The sequence below is a fragment of the Microtus pennsylvanicus genome, chromosome 16 (genome assembly GCF_037038515.1).
Source record: "Microtus pennsylvanicus isolate mMicPen1 chromosome 16, mMicPen1.hap1, whole genome shotgun sequence".
Lineage (NCBI taxonomy): Eukaryota > Metazoa > Chordata > Mammalia > Rodentia > Cricetidae > Microtus > Microtus pennsylvanicus.
This window is the reverse complement of record NC_134594.1, coordinates 45,367,811-45,384,798: the sequence shown is the minus strand read 5'-3', so window position 1 is coordinate 45,384,798 and position 16,988 is coordinate 45,367,811. Positions and strand designations below refer to the sequence as shown.

Here is a 16,988-nt window from a genome sequence, read left to right as displayed (position 1 = left end):
TCTCTAGCAATGCTGGAGAAATGTATTGAGTTTACTCCTGCCCAACTTACTATGTTAGGAGGAAAGACCCAACCAAGACACTGGAGACCATAGGAAGGACTGGAAACACAAGGGTAGGAGCTTTAAAAACAGCGAAAGAGTGCACCTGAGGGGGTATTTGAAATTGGAGAGTGAGAGAAAGATGTCTAGCATAGCACCACACAGGAGAAAGGACCAATTTCCGATTGACAGCATTGGTTAGATTTTCTTCCTTCATGGTCCATCAAAGGGTTCTGATCAAGAGCTGATAGAGATGGGCAAAATGGACTTTTCTTGCCCATTGTGGGCTTCTACGCCAGAAAACAAGTGAAAAACTGCTTGAGTAGCAACGCTGAAGGAAAATCAAGACCTCCTGCACAGAGAAGCTGCACCCCACTCCCTGCCATGATCTGTTCCTCACATGGGTATCTTCCTCAGAATGGAGAACTCTCAGAAGTCTGTGGTTTCTTTGGTTTGTATCACACTGGTGTCTATAGCTGGTAATGTAGACTAACTGCGGCGAGGAAGGCTCTTGAGAAAATGAGTTTCTTAGGCACCTGCCTGGAACACTCCTTAATACTCTCATAAGTTGCATTGGGCCTTTCTCTTACCTTGGCATGAACGACTACTGGGAAGTACGCCAACCTGTTCCCTTCTGAGCCTAGTGCTCACCTGTTACCTCTCAGGCTCTTTGCTGTCTGTCACAGGGTCATCAAGACATACTCAGAGTCTACTTTTTGGTACATTTACCTGTTTTTCTTCATCCTGTCACAGATGGGTCCCCATTCTCCATTCCCGAACCATAGAAAACTTTACGCTATACTATAAATTTAAAATCTCTTAGAATTTGTTTTGAGGGGTTATGTTTTCTTTGAATATATTTTATATGTATTTTCTAAGCTTGATCTGCATGTTTAAAACTCAAAGTCCTTTATGAAAAAAATGATTGCTACTTTTTTTTAACATTGCCTTCTGTGGCTAGTGGAAACTTGATGAGAGATATAAATAGATTAAGGCAAAAGGAATTTCCCAACTTGGACCCTATCCAGAAAGTTCTTGACTTTCCTCTGTGTAAACTGAAAATAAGAATCAATGATCATGTCTCCACGCCTAGACATTTGCGATTTTCATTCAAGATGCAAAACTGAACGTTTCTTGTCAATGTCCCCCTTGACATTTATTAAGTAGAAGCAAAGATACATTAAAAGAGATTCCAAAAGTGTTTATGGGGGGAGCAAAGTGTTTATGGGGGGAGCAAAGTGTTTATGGGGGGAGCAAAGTGTTTATGGGGGGAGCATTGCCTATGTACGATTCACAAAAAAAGACAAACTGTAACTCTCAGAAAACAATGAAAGAGAGTAGAGTACCAATGATTGGTAAGGATTGTTAGTTCAGAACCTGGAAATTGGTATAGTTGCGGTAGACCCATGACACTTGAAATAAACAATCCTGTTGACAGATGAAGTTGAGGACTTAGAAGGGAAGCAGAGATAACTGCAGATGTTTTGAGGAGAGTCTGAAATGTGAGCAGAGTGTGGGAAAGGCGCTGTAGTCCGTGGTGAGCTGTGGAGGGGAACAGCGTGTTTGGCTTGAACTGCAGCTGAAATATTGGCAGAGTGTCCAGGGAGACTTCTTGGCCAGGAGGAAGAGATGGTATGGATTCGTGCATTGCAGAGGACCTGACATTTTCTGTTTGAGGTCAGACTAAGCTGAACTCTCTGAGACTTACGGCCTTGGGACCCCTACACAACCAAACGCAAAATAGTCTGAGCTCACTGATTCTTCCCAGGATTGAAAAACACGTGGGAAAGAAGTCTCAGTTCCCAACACGGCAAATGTACCACCCTCGCTGTCCAGTGAAAGTCCCCATTCCCTTATGAGAAACCTTAAGGAAACTGTTGCAAATATTTCTTTGTATTTCCAGTTTGAGCGACTGAACCTTGCACTTCAGAGAACTCTGGCAAAGCATAAAATTGAAGAAGACAGGTGAGTGAGCCCCTCTAGCTGAATGAACCCCCATCATGGAGACACTGTTCAAAATGATGCATCCTTACTGCATATATTGGCTCGTGCTGGATTTGTTATATCTCTGAGTTGAACTGAAGTAAATGCACCACTGACTAATTTTAAAGGTTCGTCAGAGTTGGAAGGTTGGTGCTTTTAAAAAAATCTGCTTTGTATTGTTAGGTTTTTGTTTACTTGTTTGTTTTTTTAAAATAAGGCTGGTCACATGAGCTTCTGGTGGATAAATCTGTACCCCTGTTCTCCATATTTAATTTGTGAATAATATAATTATTTTTTTATTCTGAGTGCAAATTTGCAGAGAGCATAGGAGTTTTGCATGCGAACACCACAGTGTGCACAATATACAAACACCTTCATTCACCCTTCCTCCCCACAAGCACGTGGTCTGTTCTGTGGATTGTCTGGGCTGGATTTTCCTGCTGAGTAGCTGCAGCCAGACTTCAGACAGGCAGCTGGGCTCAGCCAAGCAAGAGTCGGAAACTGCCCAGGAGGGTGTGAATCCTTGTCTGACAGAAGCTTTGTTTATAGGACAGACCTGACAAGCATCCCAGAGGCGCCTTTGCCTCTACCCACAATTCCCAGACAGGCTGATAAGATAGCCAGGAGTCAATCTGCGCTACTGGGGCTGTCTGTGCACGTCCCTGGCAGTCGGCTTGTTTGAGATTTATTCTCAGGCCTTTGTGCTCTGAAACATCCCTGCTGCTGGATGGAGATTTGTTTTCCATGGTGCACCCTGTAGGAGAGCCCTCAGAATCCTTTCATTTGGAAATCCTTTCTTAAGGAAAAGAGAATGCTTATTCATGATGATGACCCAGTTGGTGCAGTAGGGTTTTCCCTTCTGCCTGCTGGTGTGGAGTGGTTCTGGCTTCTTCGCCTTCCTTTAATTCTGTGTGCTTCTGTCCCTCGCTTGCTTGGAGTCTCACGTGTTTGTGCTATCCTTGATATGCCAGCAGATGAAAACACCTAAAACCTGTTTCATGCAGCTTATTTCTGGGACTTAAAAACCAACAGAACACAACGCATGAAGCAGTCCACTTGCCTTGAATGAAGGGACAAAGCCCAGTTCTTATCTAATGCAGTCACTGTGACCCCCTCTTGATGCCGTCCCTCCCCCACTTCATTCACTAGAGGTGGATGAATTCACAAATGGTGTGTGTGTGTGTGTGTGTGTGTGTGTGTGTGTGTGTGTGTGTGTGTGTGTGGTGTGATGGATGCCTCTACTGGCTGCTCCCAAGTCTTCCTGTCAGCTGTGTTTGCTAAACAAGGGACACTTAGTTTAGAGGTCCTTGTTGCTGTCTGGAATGACAACGCTCAACACTCTGCTCTTATCCGACAGTGTGAGTGTGAGGAAATGGCAGAATTAGACCTAGGAGACTCACTCTTACTTTTTAGGGGGAAAAATATGCTTAAATAAAAAAAAGGAAGGAAAAATAAGTATTTGGTGTGATAGTGGATTGGCTAACAAAGGGACTGTGAGTCTCCACATCCAGATTCGGCACAGGGTTGTATTATGATCCTAAGTCCATTTGGATAAAGTATCCCAGCCAGCACTGTCCGTACTCAGAGGCATCACAGTTCTATGGAACAGGGCTGTGCTCTGGGCCATTTTCCTCCTGCAAATATTTACTTCTAAAACTTCTTAAATTGTATCGTGTTTTATTGAAAGGCTGTTTAAAAAAGAGAACTACACCTGCATTTAAACTTGGCTCAGCCAATGGGAAGCTGAACCTCGCAATTAAATAGATTCTTTGATACTTGTAAAGCTCTTGAATTGTTTGGCAAAAGTGCCCATCATCAGTCACCATAATGAGGAGTTTTCAGAAAGCAACTAGGCAACGATATCTCACAAAGTTGTCCAGTCAGTGTACGAAGCCAACGACATTCTCGATGGCTGAGCATCAGTGGGCATGAAGAACATGTTGTTCTTACACACAGAAATGTCAAAAAGTATAAATGATCAATTAGGAACTACAGAAAAAAATGAAGAAGATGCTGATTTTAGCCTATGACAACAAAAATTAGACATACAGAAAAAGAACCTAAAAATCCAAAGGAAAATCATACCTTTATAGCAAATTATCTGGTAAATAAGAAATAAATCCTAATTTTTCTACAGTTAAAAAAATAAAGATGGTCCAATTGAAATTATTTCAGCTTCCTATTGATGCCCATGTGTGCTATCTTTGTTTTAAGATTCCTTTATCTAGAATGCAATAATTGATAAGAAAAATAGATTTGAAACTAGTTAACATATAAGACTAGGTATAAGCATGGAGGAATAACGTCTGATATAAAGATCCCTAATTTCAGCAGCAAGGACTCCTGTAATTTATGTTTTAGCTTCAGGAAAAGACAACATGGAACTACAGTGAAATTCACCATAGGTAGATTTTTATCTCAGACAATCAGCCCCTTGAGAACATATTATTATCTTTTTCTTTATTTATATTGGTGGTAAGGGGTGGGACCCAGGCCCTCCATAGACAAGGCAGTTCCTCTGCCATTTAACAGTGGCTTGTCATCCTCCTGGTGACTTGCCAGTGTAAATTCTCTTTCTCAATGGCCTCTGTAAAGTGAACCACAGAGACAAAGAAGCCTGGTGAGGAATTATAAGACTCTCCACACTATGTATACTTTGGGGTCTTCCCAAAAGTGTCTTGACTTGTTTCTAACTGCTTGTTTCATATACTGCAAGTCAAGATTTGTTTCTGGAAAATAATTATCTGATGTTATCTATATGTTGTATATAATCTGAATTTCCAACATTCATTTAATCAGTCTATAATTTAAGATATTTAATTATTTCCAGGAAATCTTCAGAAAAAGAAGACCTTGAAAAAATAATTGCAGAGCAAGCAATTGCAGCAGGTAATAAATAAAATTGTTTAAATATATGAAATTAGGACGCATACCACATTCCTGAATAATTAATATTTTTCTCAACATTTTTGAATTTATTGCTTAGCGATTCCAGCATGAAGTGTTTGAACTCTGTGTACTAATGCAGAGTAACCCTTTGTGTACTGTATGTTTTTGCGAGTCCTCAAACATTTCCTCTTTTTAAACTGTTTATTTACTGAGGAGCAGATAAGGCGGTGTGGGAAGCTGATTCACAGGCATTCACATTACAGGCTGTGGGCTTAATCCAAACTATGTCTTCCTCGTTTGCATACAAAAAATCTGTTCCACAAAGCAGATTAAAGAGTATTTTCAAAGGTTGGAAGTACTCATGGGAAAACAGTCTGGCAGAGTTCCCACATTAATAATTAGCTCCAGGGCAAAGACAGATGAGGGGAGACTGCTGGCGAGCCCTTTCAGAACATGGGTGTGAAAACGAGAGGCTACAGGCTTGCAAAAGTACTGCGTTTATGAAATATAACGTTAGCAACAGCTACTTTATACTGAGCCATTCTTGGAAGATAGAGACACTGTTCTAAAATAATTTCCACGGCACACAATATTCCTCCAAGAGGGTAGCATTGTCTCCTATTTTACAAGAGAAAAATGTATGAAACTTCTCTGCAATAGATGGAGACCAATTGCAAAAAAAAAAAAAAAAACCAAAACCAAAAAACAAAAACAACCAATCAAATTATAGAGTCATGGAATCCAGTCCCAATGGAACATCTACAAAGCATTCACGTATGTAGCACAGGCTGGGAGTTGCTAAGATATGTAAGGGAACATTACAGAAGAGGGGGAAGAAAGATGGGAAGAGTCAATGGACCAGAGAGTTTGCTGTAAGATTGTGTCTCCTAGCAATATAAGAAGCTAGACTCAGTAAGTCTCAGCAACATGTCTGCCTAAACATGAGCTGCATAAGGACAGTGGGCCTGCCAAAATGAATGGAGAGAAGCCCACAAGCCTCAACCCTCTGCGAAGAACTGCAGGCAACTGAGGAAAATCCCAGCGTAGGAGAAATAGTCTTTCTGGGATAAGAGCAGGCCAATTAACTCATCAACCAGTACCAAATGCTCAGCCCTGAAAACTCGCATTCAAATAGTATTATACAGACCGGGCAGTTTCTATTTAGACTTATAGCTATATATACAGATGCACATGTGCATGCAGCGACAATGTATGTAAACGAGAGGTCATGAATTTGAAAGCGAGAAAGGCAGGGTATATGGGAGGATCTGGAGGAAAGAAAGGAAGGGGGAAATGATGTCATTATTTTATAATCTCAATAGAAATAATGAAAGCTATAGTGCCCAGCATATGTAGGCAAGACAGAAGCCTGGGAAGAAGATGCTCAAGGTATTCACATACAGTTCATGCAAATATTCGCTAAGAGAAAGACAGACAGGCATCATCGGAAATGGTCCTTACCCTGGAATTCTGGTTGTTCTAGAGTTAAGAAAGATAAAAATAGTGCATTCTGCTCACCTAGTCATTCTTGGCTTAAAATAAACAGTTTGAAGATTGTTAATCAGAGTTTCCAGGATTCTAGAAGCTTATCTGTGTTGATAAGTTGGGTGTGAGCTTTTGAGTTGAGTTGGCACTCCTAAAATAGTAAAGGAAGTTAACCACGAATCAAGGGAGGCTGCGTTTGGTCGCACCAGTGATCCCTTCTGAGTTTGGGTTGACACACTTGCTAGCCTACCCTTTTGTGTGCTTTCAGGGGTCCCTGTGGAGGCGCTCAAAGACTCGCTGGGTGAGGAGCTGTTCAAGATCTGTTATGAGGAAGATGAGCACACGCTGGGCGTGGTTGGCGGCACACTGAAGGACTTCCTGAACAGCTTCAGCACGCTCCTGAAGCAGAGCAGCCACTGCCAAGAGGCAGAGAAGAGGGGGCGACTGGAAGATGCCTCCATCTTATGCCTGGACAAGGACCATGACTTCTTAAATGTTTACTACTTCTTCCCCAAGAGAACCACAGCCCTGCTTCTCCCCGGTATCATTAAAGCGGCTGCTCGCATATTGTACGAAAGCCTCGTGGAGGTGTCGCTGATGCCTCCCTGCTTCCGAAGTGACTGCGCCGAATTTGTGAACCAGCCCTATTTGCTCTACTCTGTCCAAGTGAAGAGCACCAAGCCTTCGCTGTCCCCAGGCAAGCCTCAGTCTTCGCTGGTGATCCCTGTTTCGCTCTTCTGCAAGACCTTCCCATTCCACTTCATGCTGGACCGAGACCTGGCTATCCTGCAGCTGGGTAACGGCATCAGAAGGCTGGTGAACAAGAGGGACTTCCAAGGGAAGCCCAACTTTGAAGAGTTCTTTGAAATTCTGACTCCCAAAATCAACCAGACGTTTAGCGGCATCATGACGATGTTGAACATGCAGTTTGTCATCCGAGTGAGGAGATGGGATAACTCTGTGAAGAAATCATCAAGGGTAAGGAAAAGAAAGTGTTTTAGTCAAAAAATGAAGCCAGTTGTGTAATATTTAAGGGAAACAACTCACAGAACAAATGAGCACATGCTATTTTGGTAACACATCTGTCAAAAATTCTAAAACAACTTTAGGAAGTCATTTTTTTTCTATGTTCATTTTCTTGTCTACTTCATTCATTACAAACATTGTTTGGCTGTGGTTTGCCTCTTTAAATCCCAAGGATGGTGTGGGTGTGTACCTCTCATACGCAGAAGGCCTGCCTGACCTCCAGAAAGAACTGGTTCATAATGCATTTTTAATCCCATCATTCAGGAGGTAGAGGCAGGGGAATCAGGGGCTCCTAGTCATCTTGATTATATATCTAATTCAAGGCTAGCTCAAAATAAATGGAATCCTATCTCAAAACAAGATTTGGGGCAAGATGGCTCCGTGGGTAAAGGTGGTTGCCGCCCAGCCTGAGTATGAGTTCTGGAACTACAGGGTAGAAGGAAAACCTAGACCTCCACATGAGTTGTGGCCTGTGCAAGCCCCCCCCCCCCCAGAAATAAATGTAAAGTCATTTAAAGATAAGTCAACAAACAAATATAAAATCATAATGAAGAACTTTACAGCCAAGGTAGAAGTGTTCATATGAAAATTTGTTTTTGATTATTATCAAATAGCTTAGCTGGCTTGAATAATTAAAATGCTGTTCTGTAAGAACAAAGCTGTAAGAAGCAAGTAAGTGAATTTCAATCAGTATACAAATACATGGATAAATAAATAGCTTGATGGATCGCTATCGAATGTGTGTAGAAGGGAGGCCATACTCTCATGGTAAAGAACATTGACAATCATTTAATCCCAGGAACAGATGCCCGCTAAGTGTCTGGAGAAACCATATACATGGATAAGGAGTAACCTTAGAAACATAGCCCCCTCCCCCAAATACACTGACTGTTCCTCAAAATGAAAACAGCTGTATAGCTATTTTTTGGCTAAAAAATACATTTTGTTATCTTTTAATGATGTTAATGTTGTTCACTACATCAAAATACAAGCAAAGTGATGTATCTTTCTCACTTATAACAGCAGCAACAAATCCCTACACTACTTGCATCCCTGAAGGACAGAATTTGGTCTTCCATCGCTGTTGTTGGACAGTGGTCTATCTCTATGTTTTGGAATTGTAGATTATATTGCATTGTTATACTTGATTTTATTTGTCCAGTCTCTCCTTGATGAAAACTTGGGTTGCTTGGACTCTGATACAATGCAAACACACATTTGTACTTGTCTGTACAAGGGAATTGTGTGGTCCAGGGCAGACTCATTTGAAGTCCCACTGCTTGCGAGACCCTCTGGGTATACTAGGTTGGGTAGTACTTTTCCTTATGTTTTGGAGAATAGCCTTTGTTAAGATCTGAAGGCAAAACCGAAACACAGACATGGCTTCTCTAGTGAGACCTTGCTATCTTAGACTGCAATTGCTGGAGAAATAATCACACCCAAAAGATGTTTTCTCTTGCCATCTCCAGACAGAATAGAAAGAAATGTTCAGATACATGTTTGGAGACATTTTAGTCTCAATGCTTGCCAGATGGAGCAAGAAACTCATGGCAGAAGAGAAGCTTGCTAAAATAGAAGATTGAGAAGAAAAGAAATGAAGAAACCATAGTGAGAAAAAGAATGAGGGGGAAGGGAAGGGAGAATGGAAATGGTTTTCATAGGTACTTCATTATGTGAGATCTCTAGCTCCAGATCAAATGCATACGAAGACCATAAGAATCCAGTAGTAGCAGCACCTGTATGCCTTCACAGGTCCTGAGAGCTAGGTGTTCTACGCATTCCTCACAGAGCTCATGTCTGTGTAGTATATTCTGACATATTCTCCAAATGTCTGCATAAATTTTAGAACTGATAGAACACTGGAAGTGGTTAGAAAGCTTATTATTCTTCTATAGCAAATTGGAAACAAAGGAGATTACACCAGTATCCACTCCCTCTCTTGTTTTAGAAAGGTGTGGGGACGTTGGCTCACACACTCTAATTGGTGCTCCTTTGCTTGGCAGGTTATGGATCTCAAAGGTCAAATGATCTACATTGTGGAATCCAGCGCCATCTTGTTCTTGGGATCGCCCTGTGTGGACAGATTGGAAGATTTCACGGGACGAGGGCTCTATCTGTCTGACATCCCAATTCATAATGCCCTGAGGGATGTTGTCTTGATAGGGGAGCAGGCTCGGGCTCAAGATGGCCTCAAGAAGAGGCTGGGGAAGCTGAAAGCCACCCTGGAGCATGCCCACCAGGCCCTGGAGGAGGAGAAGAAGAAGACAGTGGATCTTCTGTGCTCCATCTTTCCCTGTGAGGTTGCTCAGCAGCTGTGGCAAGGGCAAATTGTGCAAGCCAAGAAGTTCAGTAACGTCACCATGCTTTTCTCCGACATTGTGGGGTTCACGGCCATCTGCTCTCAGTGTTCACCCCTGCAGGTCATCACCATGCTCAACGCGCTCTACACACGGTTCGACCAGCAGTGTGGAGAGCTGGATGTCTACAAGGTAGGGGAGGTGGGACAGGGATGGTCGGGCAGGCAGACATCACCTTGGGAGAGCGCCTGAGTGAACTGCAATGCTGATGAGTAGATCTCTGCATTTGGGTCACACAGGCTATATCTGGGGATCAGGTATTGTGCGTTAATTAGGTGGGTGTTCTCCAGCCAGAAATAGCTCAATAAGAACCGATTGTTCCCGGAGATGAGCAACAGAGTGGAGAGAGGTTAGGCTGAATGATGATTTCCACGGTGAAAAGCGAGGCATTAAGCCATCCGTGGACCAGCCACTTAGCTATGGAAACTGAGTTAAACAAGAGCTAATTAAAGGTATGACTCAGACAGGGAAACTTTATCCTTTGTGTCTTTAAAAAGAAAGAAACAAAAGGTTCATACAAACTGTCCTAAAATAGATTAATGCAATACACGGTCCACTTGACACTTTTCATAGGCCGTAAGCAGCAAATCAAAATCAGCCACTTCAGACGCTGAATGTGTCTTCGTCAAAGGCAGAGATACTCAAAGAGCTCTGCCTTCGAATCCCATCCTCTCCTCTGCTTCAAGTGATTTCCCAATTGTAAAACAGCAAACACAATAACTCTTTCCAGCACCTACACCCATGAATAATGTTCCATATCCCATAACCTTTGAGAACAGGACCATCATGAAGACCTTGTAGATGCTCAGGATCCGGGATTCTTGAAAAGGTGTTAGTGACCACGTAGGTGCCTCTCTAGGTATGGTGATCCAACAACACTATTATGTCCTGGAGCTAAATATATCATTTTCTTGAAATGAAGTATTATGAAAGGGGAGAAAAATGAAATTTCAGGCTCTGCTTGTTTTATTCGATGAAAAGGTTTTCTTGTTCAAATTCTATTGGCTCATTTTGGACAGTGGCAGTAAGAATACCACATCCATCCGTGTCTGACTCAAGTCATCTGTTCAGCTGGTCGCAGCGGTTGGTGCAGAGTTCAGCACAACACAAAAGAAACTACTGGGAAGAAGGAAATATCACCTACGGGAAACCATAGTTCCAGCCTTGTTGCTGAGGCCAGGCTAGCAACATCTTGTGACATTCCTTACAGCAAATCTCTGAGGGAGTTGTGATTTTTCTCAGGGGAGGGGAGGGAAGAGAACCTTGTATAATTACAGATAAAATAATTGGCACTGATTCAGTTATGTCTGATGGCCTCTTGTGGAATTCACTGTTGATTTCTAGTTATGTTCTCCACGGAGAGCAGATCCTTCCTCAGAACCAAGAGAAACAAATCTTTTTCCAGCAAATAGGCAGCTCTGAGTCCTCAGAAGGACTTGTCACCCCTGCTTTTAGTGGCAATGACACTATGAAGAATTTCTGGCTATATCCCCTCCAGGAAGGGTGTCCATAGAGTTCCTTGACTAACAGGCTTCAGCAGAAGCAGACAGAACACAACTGATCACCACTTTCCCAGTCCTCATTTCCACCTTTTCCTTATTTCTGATTCTGCATAGACAGAGCTGAAAATAGCTTTAGAAGGGCCTATTTTAAAGCATTTTTATGAATTCTTTAAGAGTTTCATACATTATATTTTGATCATATTGATTTCTCTTCCTGAACCCCTCTTACCTATCTACCCACTCAATGTCAAATTCTCAGTCTCTTAGTCACTTGGTGGGTACCAAGTCCAGCTTGTGTTGGCCAGCTACTTCTGGGAATAGGCCCTGTCATGGAGTGTGCTTAATAGACTGGGTGTCACATCACTATAGAAAACTGACTCTTCCTCTCCCTGCAGCAGTCAAATGCCAAAACTTCCTTCTCAGCTGGAGCTGAAAGATCATTTCTACCCTACTTCTTCCAGGCTGGGCTTTTGTCTGGGTAGCGTTTTCATAGGACATTTGCATGCTGTTGCAATCGCTGCAAGTTCTTATGTGCATCTGCTCTGTTGTGTGTTTAATACACTGTTTCCCTGAAGTCATCTTCTGCCTCTATTCCAACAATATTTCTGCCTTCTCTTCCAAGTAGATTCCAAACCTTGAGGGAATATAGGCATCCCATTTAATGCTGAGCATTCCAAAATTCCTATTTTCTACACATTGACCAGTTGTGAGTCTCAATGTTATTTACCATCTATCGCAAGAAGGTTCTCTGGTGAGAATTGAGAGATGTACTGATTTGTGGGCATAGAAATATATCATTACAAATAATTTTGATGCTACATCCATTTAGCAGAGTAGTAATAGTAGGCTTTCACCTATAGCCCATAACCTCTCTAACCACATCTTTTTGGTCTCTTTGAAATTATCAAGTACAGGTTCCATCTTGTAGAATGAGCACTGGATCCAATTTCTTAATGTGGTTGGTTATAGCCTTGACATATCTTGCCAGGCATGTCATTCATGTAACTTACAGTGTTCCCAGTTGGGTAAGATTATTACTTTGCTTCTCAAATTGCCTTTGACAACCCTCTAGCACCAGCACCATAAAAGCAAGCCATTAGGGTTGAAGTTTCCAGTTGAGTATCAGTTAACCTGCTCCATGTTCTATACCCCAAATATGTAATGTCTTCAGCTATTGGTAGAGGGCTACTTGTTGGTCCCAGCTACCCTGCTAGCTTAGACCTGAAATAATCAAACAGATACTGTATTAATTAAATCACTGCTTGCCCCATTAGCCCTAGCTTCTTATTGGCTAACTCTTACATCTTAATTTAACCCATTTCTATTAATCTGTGTTTCACCACATGGCTGTAGCTTACCGGCTAAAATTCTAGCATCCGTCTCTGGTGGGGCTATGTGGTATCTCGCTTTAACTCTGCCCTAGTTTCTCCCAGCATACAGCCTAGCTTTCCCCACCTAGTTCTGTTTTTCCCTGCGATAGGCTCAAAACAGTTCTTTATTCATTAGCCAATAAAAACAACACACAGACAGAAGGACCTCCCACACCATTCAGCAATAAGAGCTTACTGAGAAGCTGGGTGGTGGCGGTGCACACCTTTAATTCCAGCACTTGGGGGCAGAGGCAGGTGGATCTCTGTGAGTTTGAGGACAACCTGGTCTACACAGTGAGTTCCAGGGCAGTCTCCAAAGCTACACAGAGAAACCCTGTCTCAAAAACCAAAAAAGAAAAAAGGAAGGGAGGAAGGAATAAAGAAAGAAAAAAATCTTACTGCCAACTTCTGGGGAGTAATCCACAGCATTGGCAATAGATTGTAATTTTAAGGGTACGTGGGACCTATATTAGACAATGACTCAAAAAAAGTGTAACTCATTCCTAGTACTGGCTTTTATGAATAAAATGAGCTTAGCATGCCCTGTGATTGAATATGACTTTAAAGAATAGTCAGTTGCTTGTGTTGAAGGAAATTTCATTTTCTTGTTGTATTTCAGTCTTTCAAGTATTGTCCTGTTCGTTTCTCTGACCCCTTCTTATCTTAGCATATTACTGTTGATTATCCAATCATGAGTGGACTATAAATCCTGTCTGATCAGAGCTCATATGTGGGAAGACGAAGAGATTTAACAAATGTCCACTTTCTATGTGATGTGTTGGATGCCTCACTATTCTAGTAGGCAGGAACTATGATGACCGCAGAAGAAATAGGCACCTAGCAGTACAAGTGGGAAGTGATACTTCTCCTAAGTGCTCTGTTTGGCATGATGTTTTGCATTAGGATGGGTGTTTCTTATGAGCCTATTAGTGAGGAAAAGTTGCCTGTTCGTGCATGATGGGTGCAGGTGATGCAGTGAATTCCATGGCCATACCCAGAGCCTTTTACATTCTAGTGTGGTGGGGGAGAAGCTGGGGCTCTAAATAAAACTCCAGTTGATGGAATTGTTTTGAAGAAACATAGAGCTGATTAAGGAGTATATGAAGACCCTAAAAGATCATAGTTCTACACAAGACTTAAAATAGACATTTCTAATCGGTAGACTTCTGTTCTTTTTTGGACTTTTGAGACAGGGTTTCTCTGTAAGATTTGGAGCCTGTCCTGGAACTAGTTGGCCTTGAATTCACAGAGATGCCCCTGCCTCTGCCTCCTGAGTGCTGGAGTTAAAGGTGTGTGCCATAATAGGTGATGTTTTAAGGATATGAATGATAAGCAAACAGGTATCTACTGTTTGTTCTAGGTAAATGAAAAGTGAGATTGTGCTTGGTGTGGTTGAGTGATAATGGAACTTCAGTGACCTGAGAAAGAGATACAATGAAATATAGAGTTATACCTTGGCAAAGACAGACTCAGAGCAACTCTGGAGGCATTCCAAATACTGCAGCTTTTGCACAGATAATGGAAATGAATTGAAGTAGCTCATTATGTTTGCCCCTCCTTCCCTTTGTTCTCTTCTTGCTTACATAATTCATAATGGACTCTCTAGATGAGAATAGCATAATGCAAGGACAGAAAAAGTTTGACCACTGGGAGTAGAAGAATTATATATGTACTTAAATTGATAAATTAACACTTAGCTCTCGGTAGCCACTCACAGACAGAGGAAGCTGTGGAAACAACAATGATAAAGATACTAAGCCTAGTTCAAATTTAAACAACTTGTTTTCCAATAGCTTTTTGAGCACCGTTATTTTTATTTCCCATATTGATAATTTGGTTTCTACTTATCCTTTGTGTTTAATATACTTGAGTATATTAATAATTGCCAAAATTCTCAGGAATATTTTTGAGAAGCTCTATATCTTTTATTGTTATGCCTACTAGTATCTCAGTTTTACATCATACTTTTTTATTGCATTCATAAAACATTGTTGAGGGAGGGTGAGATCATGTGAAATGTAGTTTTGTGATGGGAAATTGATCCCACTATCAAAATTCACTAGAAATTCAAAGTATGCTGAAGAAATGCTTCAGCCATTAAGAGATCTTGCTGATCCTCCAGAAGACATGAGATTAGTTCTGAGCACCTACACAGGGAGTCTCACAACTGCCTGTAACGCCAGCTCCAGGGAATCCAATGCCCTCTTCTGGCATCTGTAGGTACTCATACACACACGGTTTCCAAACACACATATACATAAATAAATATAATGAATAAAAGTGAAATCGGAATCGAATAGAAGACCCTGACTTTAACCCACAAACCTTTGAGCACTTGATTTTCGATAAAGGAGCTAAAAGTATACAATGGAAAAAAGACAGCATTTTCAACAAATTGTGCTGGCAAAACTGGATGTCAATCTGTAAAAGAATGAAAATAGATCCATATCTATCACCATGCACAAAACTCAAGTCCAAATGGATTAAAGACCTCAATATCAGTCCGAACACACTGAACCTGATAGAAGAGGAAGTGGGAAGTACTCTACAGCACATGGGCACAGGAGACCACTTCCTGCGTATAACCCCAGCAGCACAGACACTAAGGGCATCATTGAATAAATGGGACCTCCTGAGGCTGAGAAGCTTCTGTAAAGCAAAGGACACTGTCACTAAGACAAAAAGGCAACCCATTTACTGGGAGAAGATTTTCACCAACCCCGCAACTGACAAAGGTCTGATCTCCAAAATATATAAAGAAATCAAGAAACTAGACCGTAAAAGGCTAATCAATCCAATTATAAAATGGGGCACTGAGCTGAACAGAGAATTCTCAACAGAAGAACTTCAAATGGCCAAAAGACATTTAAGGTCATGCTCAACTTCCCTAGCGATCAGGGAAATGCAAATTAAGACAACTTTAAGATACCATCTTACACCTGTCAGAATGGCTAAAATAAAAAACACCAATGATAGCCTTTGCTGGAGAGGTTGTGGAGAAAGGGGGACACTCACCCATTGCTGGTGGGAATGCAAACTTGTGCAACCACTCTGGAAAGCAGTGTTTCGGTTTCTCAGGAAATTCGGGATCAACCTACCCCTGGATCCAGCAATACCACTCTTGGGAATATACCCAAGAGAGGCCCTATCATACAACAAAAGTATATGCTCAACTATGTTCATGGCAGCATTGTTTGTAATAGCCAGAACCTGGAAACAACCTAGATGCCCTTCAACGGAAGAATGGATGAAGAAAGTATGGAATATATACATATTAGAGTATTACTCAGCAGTAAAAAACAAGGACTTCTTGAATTTTGCATACAAATGGATGGAAATAGAAAACACTATCCTGAGTGAGGTAAGCCAGACCCAAAAAGAGGAACATGGGATGTACTCACTCATATTTGGTTTCTAGCCATAAATAAAGGACATTGGGCTTATAATGCATGTTCCTAGAGAAGCTAAGTAAGAAGGTGAACCCAAAGACAAACACATAGGCATCCTCATGAATATTAACCTTCATCAGGCGATGAAAGGAGACAGAGACAGAGGAGCACGGGACAGAAATTTCAAGGTCCAAATCAGGAGCAGAAGGAGACGGAGCACGAGCAAGGAACTCAGGACCGCGAGGGGTGCACCCACACACTGAGACAATGGGGATGTTCTATCGGGAACTCACCAAGGCCAGCTGGCCTGGGTCTGAAAAAGCATGGGATAAATCCGGACTAGCTGAACATAGAGGACAATGAGGAATACTGAGAACTCAAGAACAATCGCAGTGGGTTTTTGATCCTACTGCACGTACTGGCTTTGGGGGAGCCTAGGCAGTTTGGATGCTCACCTTAGGAGACCTGGATAGAGGTGGGCGGTCCTTGGGCTTCCCACAGGTCAGGGAACCCTGATTGCTCTTCGAGCAGATGAGGGAGGGTGACTTGATCGGGTGAGGGAGAGGGAAATGGGAGGCGGTTGCAGGGAGGAGGCAGAAATCCTTAATAAATAAATAAATTAAAAAAAATAAATTTAAAAAATAAAAATAAATAAACTCAAAAAAAAGTGAAATCTAAATAAAAATCTAAGCAACAAATACATTTTGTACTATTATATATAGTTTCTGTTGCTGCTCGTTTGCTTTTTAGGGAAGAACACATGTGGTTAGTAGTAGTCTACAATAGAGACCATTTGATTGGGTCTTCGCAGACTGTGCAGTCTTTCATTTCACGTCCCTGAGCTCAGCAGTTGGCCTCTTGTGCATTTATGAAATGAATGGTTACCTTCACCATGGTTGCAGCTTCTACACAGGGCCAGAATGCTCTGGTGTCTGCCGTAAGCCTATG

At 41.8% G+C, this 16,988-nt stretch overlaps 1 protein-coding gene across 3 annotated transcripts in view; it reads left to right on the top strand.

Annotated features, from left to right (window-relative positions):
- The window catches only part of Gucy1a1 (guanylate cyclase 1 soluble subunit alpha 1), a 53,769-nt gene that overhangs the window by 26,228 nt on the left and 10,553 nt on the right, over nt 1-16,988 (top strand). For all 3 annotated transcript variants that reach the window (XM_075950515.1, XM_075950516.1, XM_075950517.1), the window contains exons 3-6: nt 1,943-2,004; nt 4,853-4,911; nt 6,665-7,374; nt 9,426-9,911. In XM_075950515.1, coding sequence (XP_075806630.1) covers nt 1,943-2,004; nt 4,853-4,911; nt 6,665-7,374; nt 9,426-9,911 — 1,317 coding nt within the window. The remainder of the gene's footprint in view (nt 1-1,942; nt 2,005-4,852; nt 4,912-6,664; nt 7,375-9,425; nt 9,912-16,988) is intronic.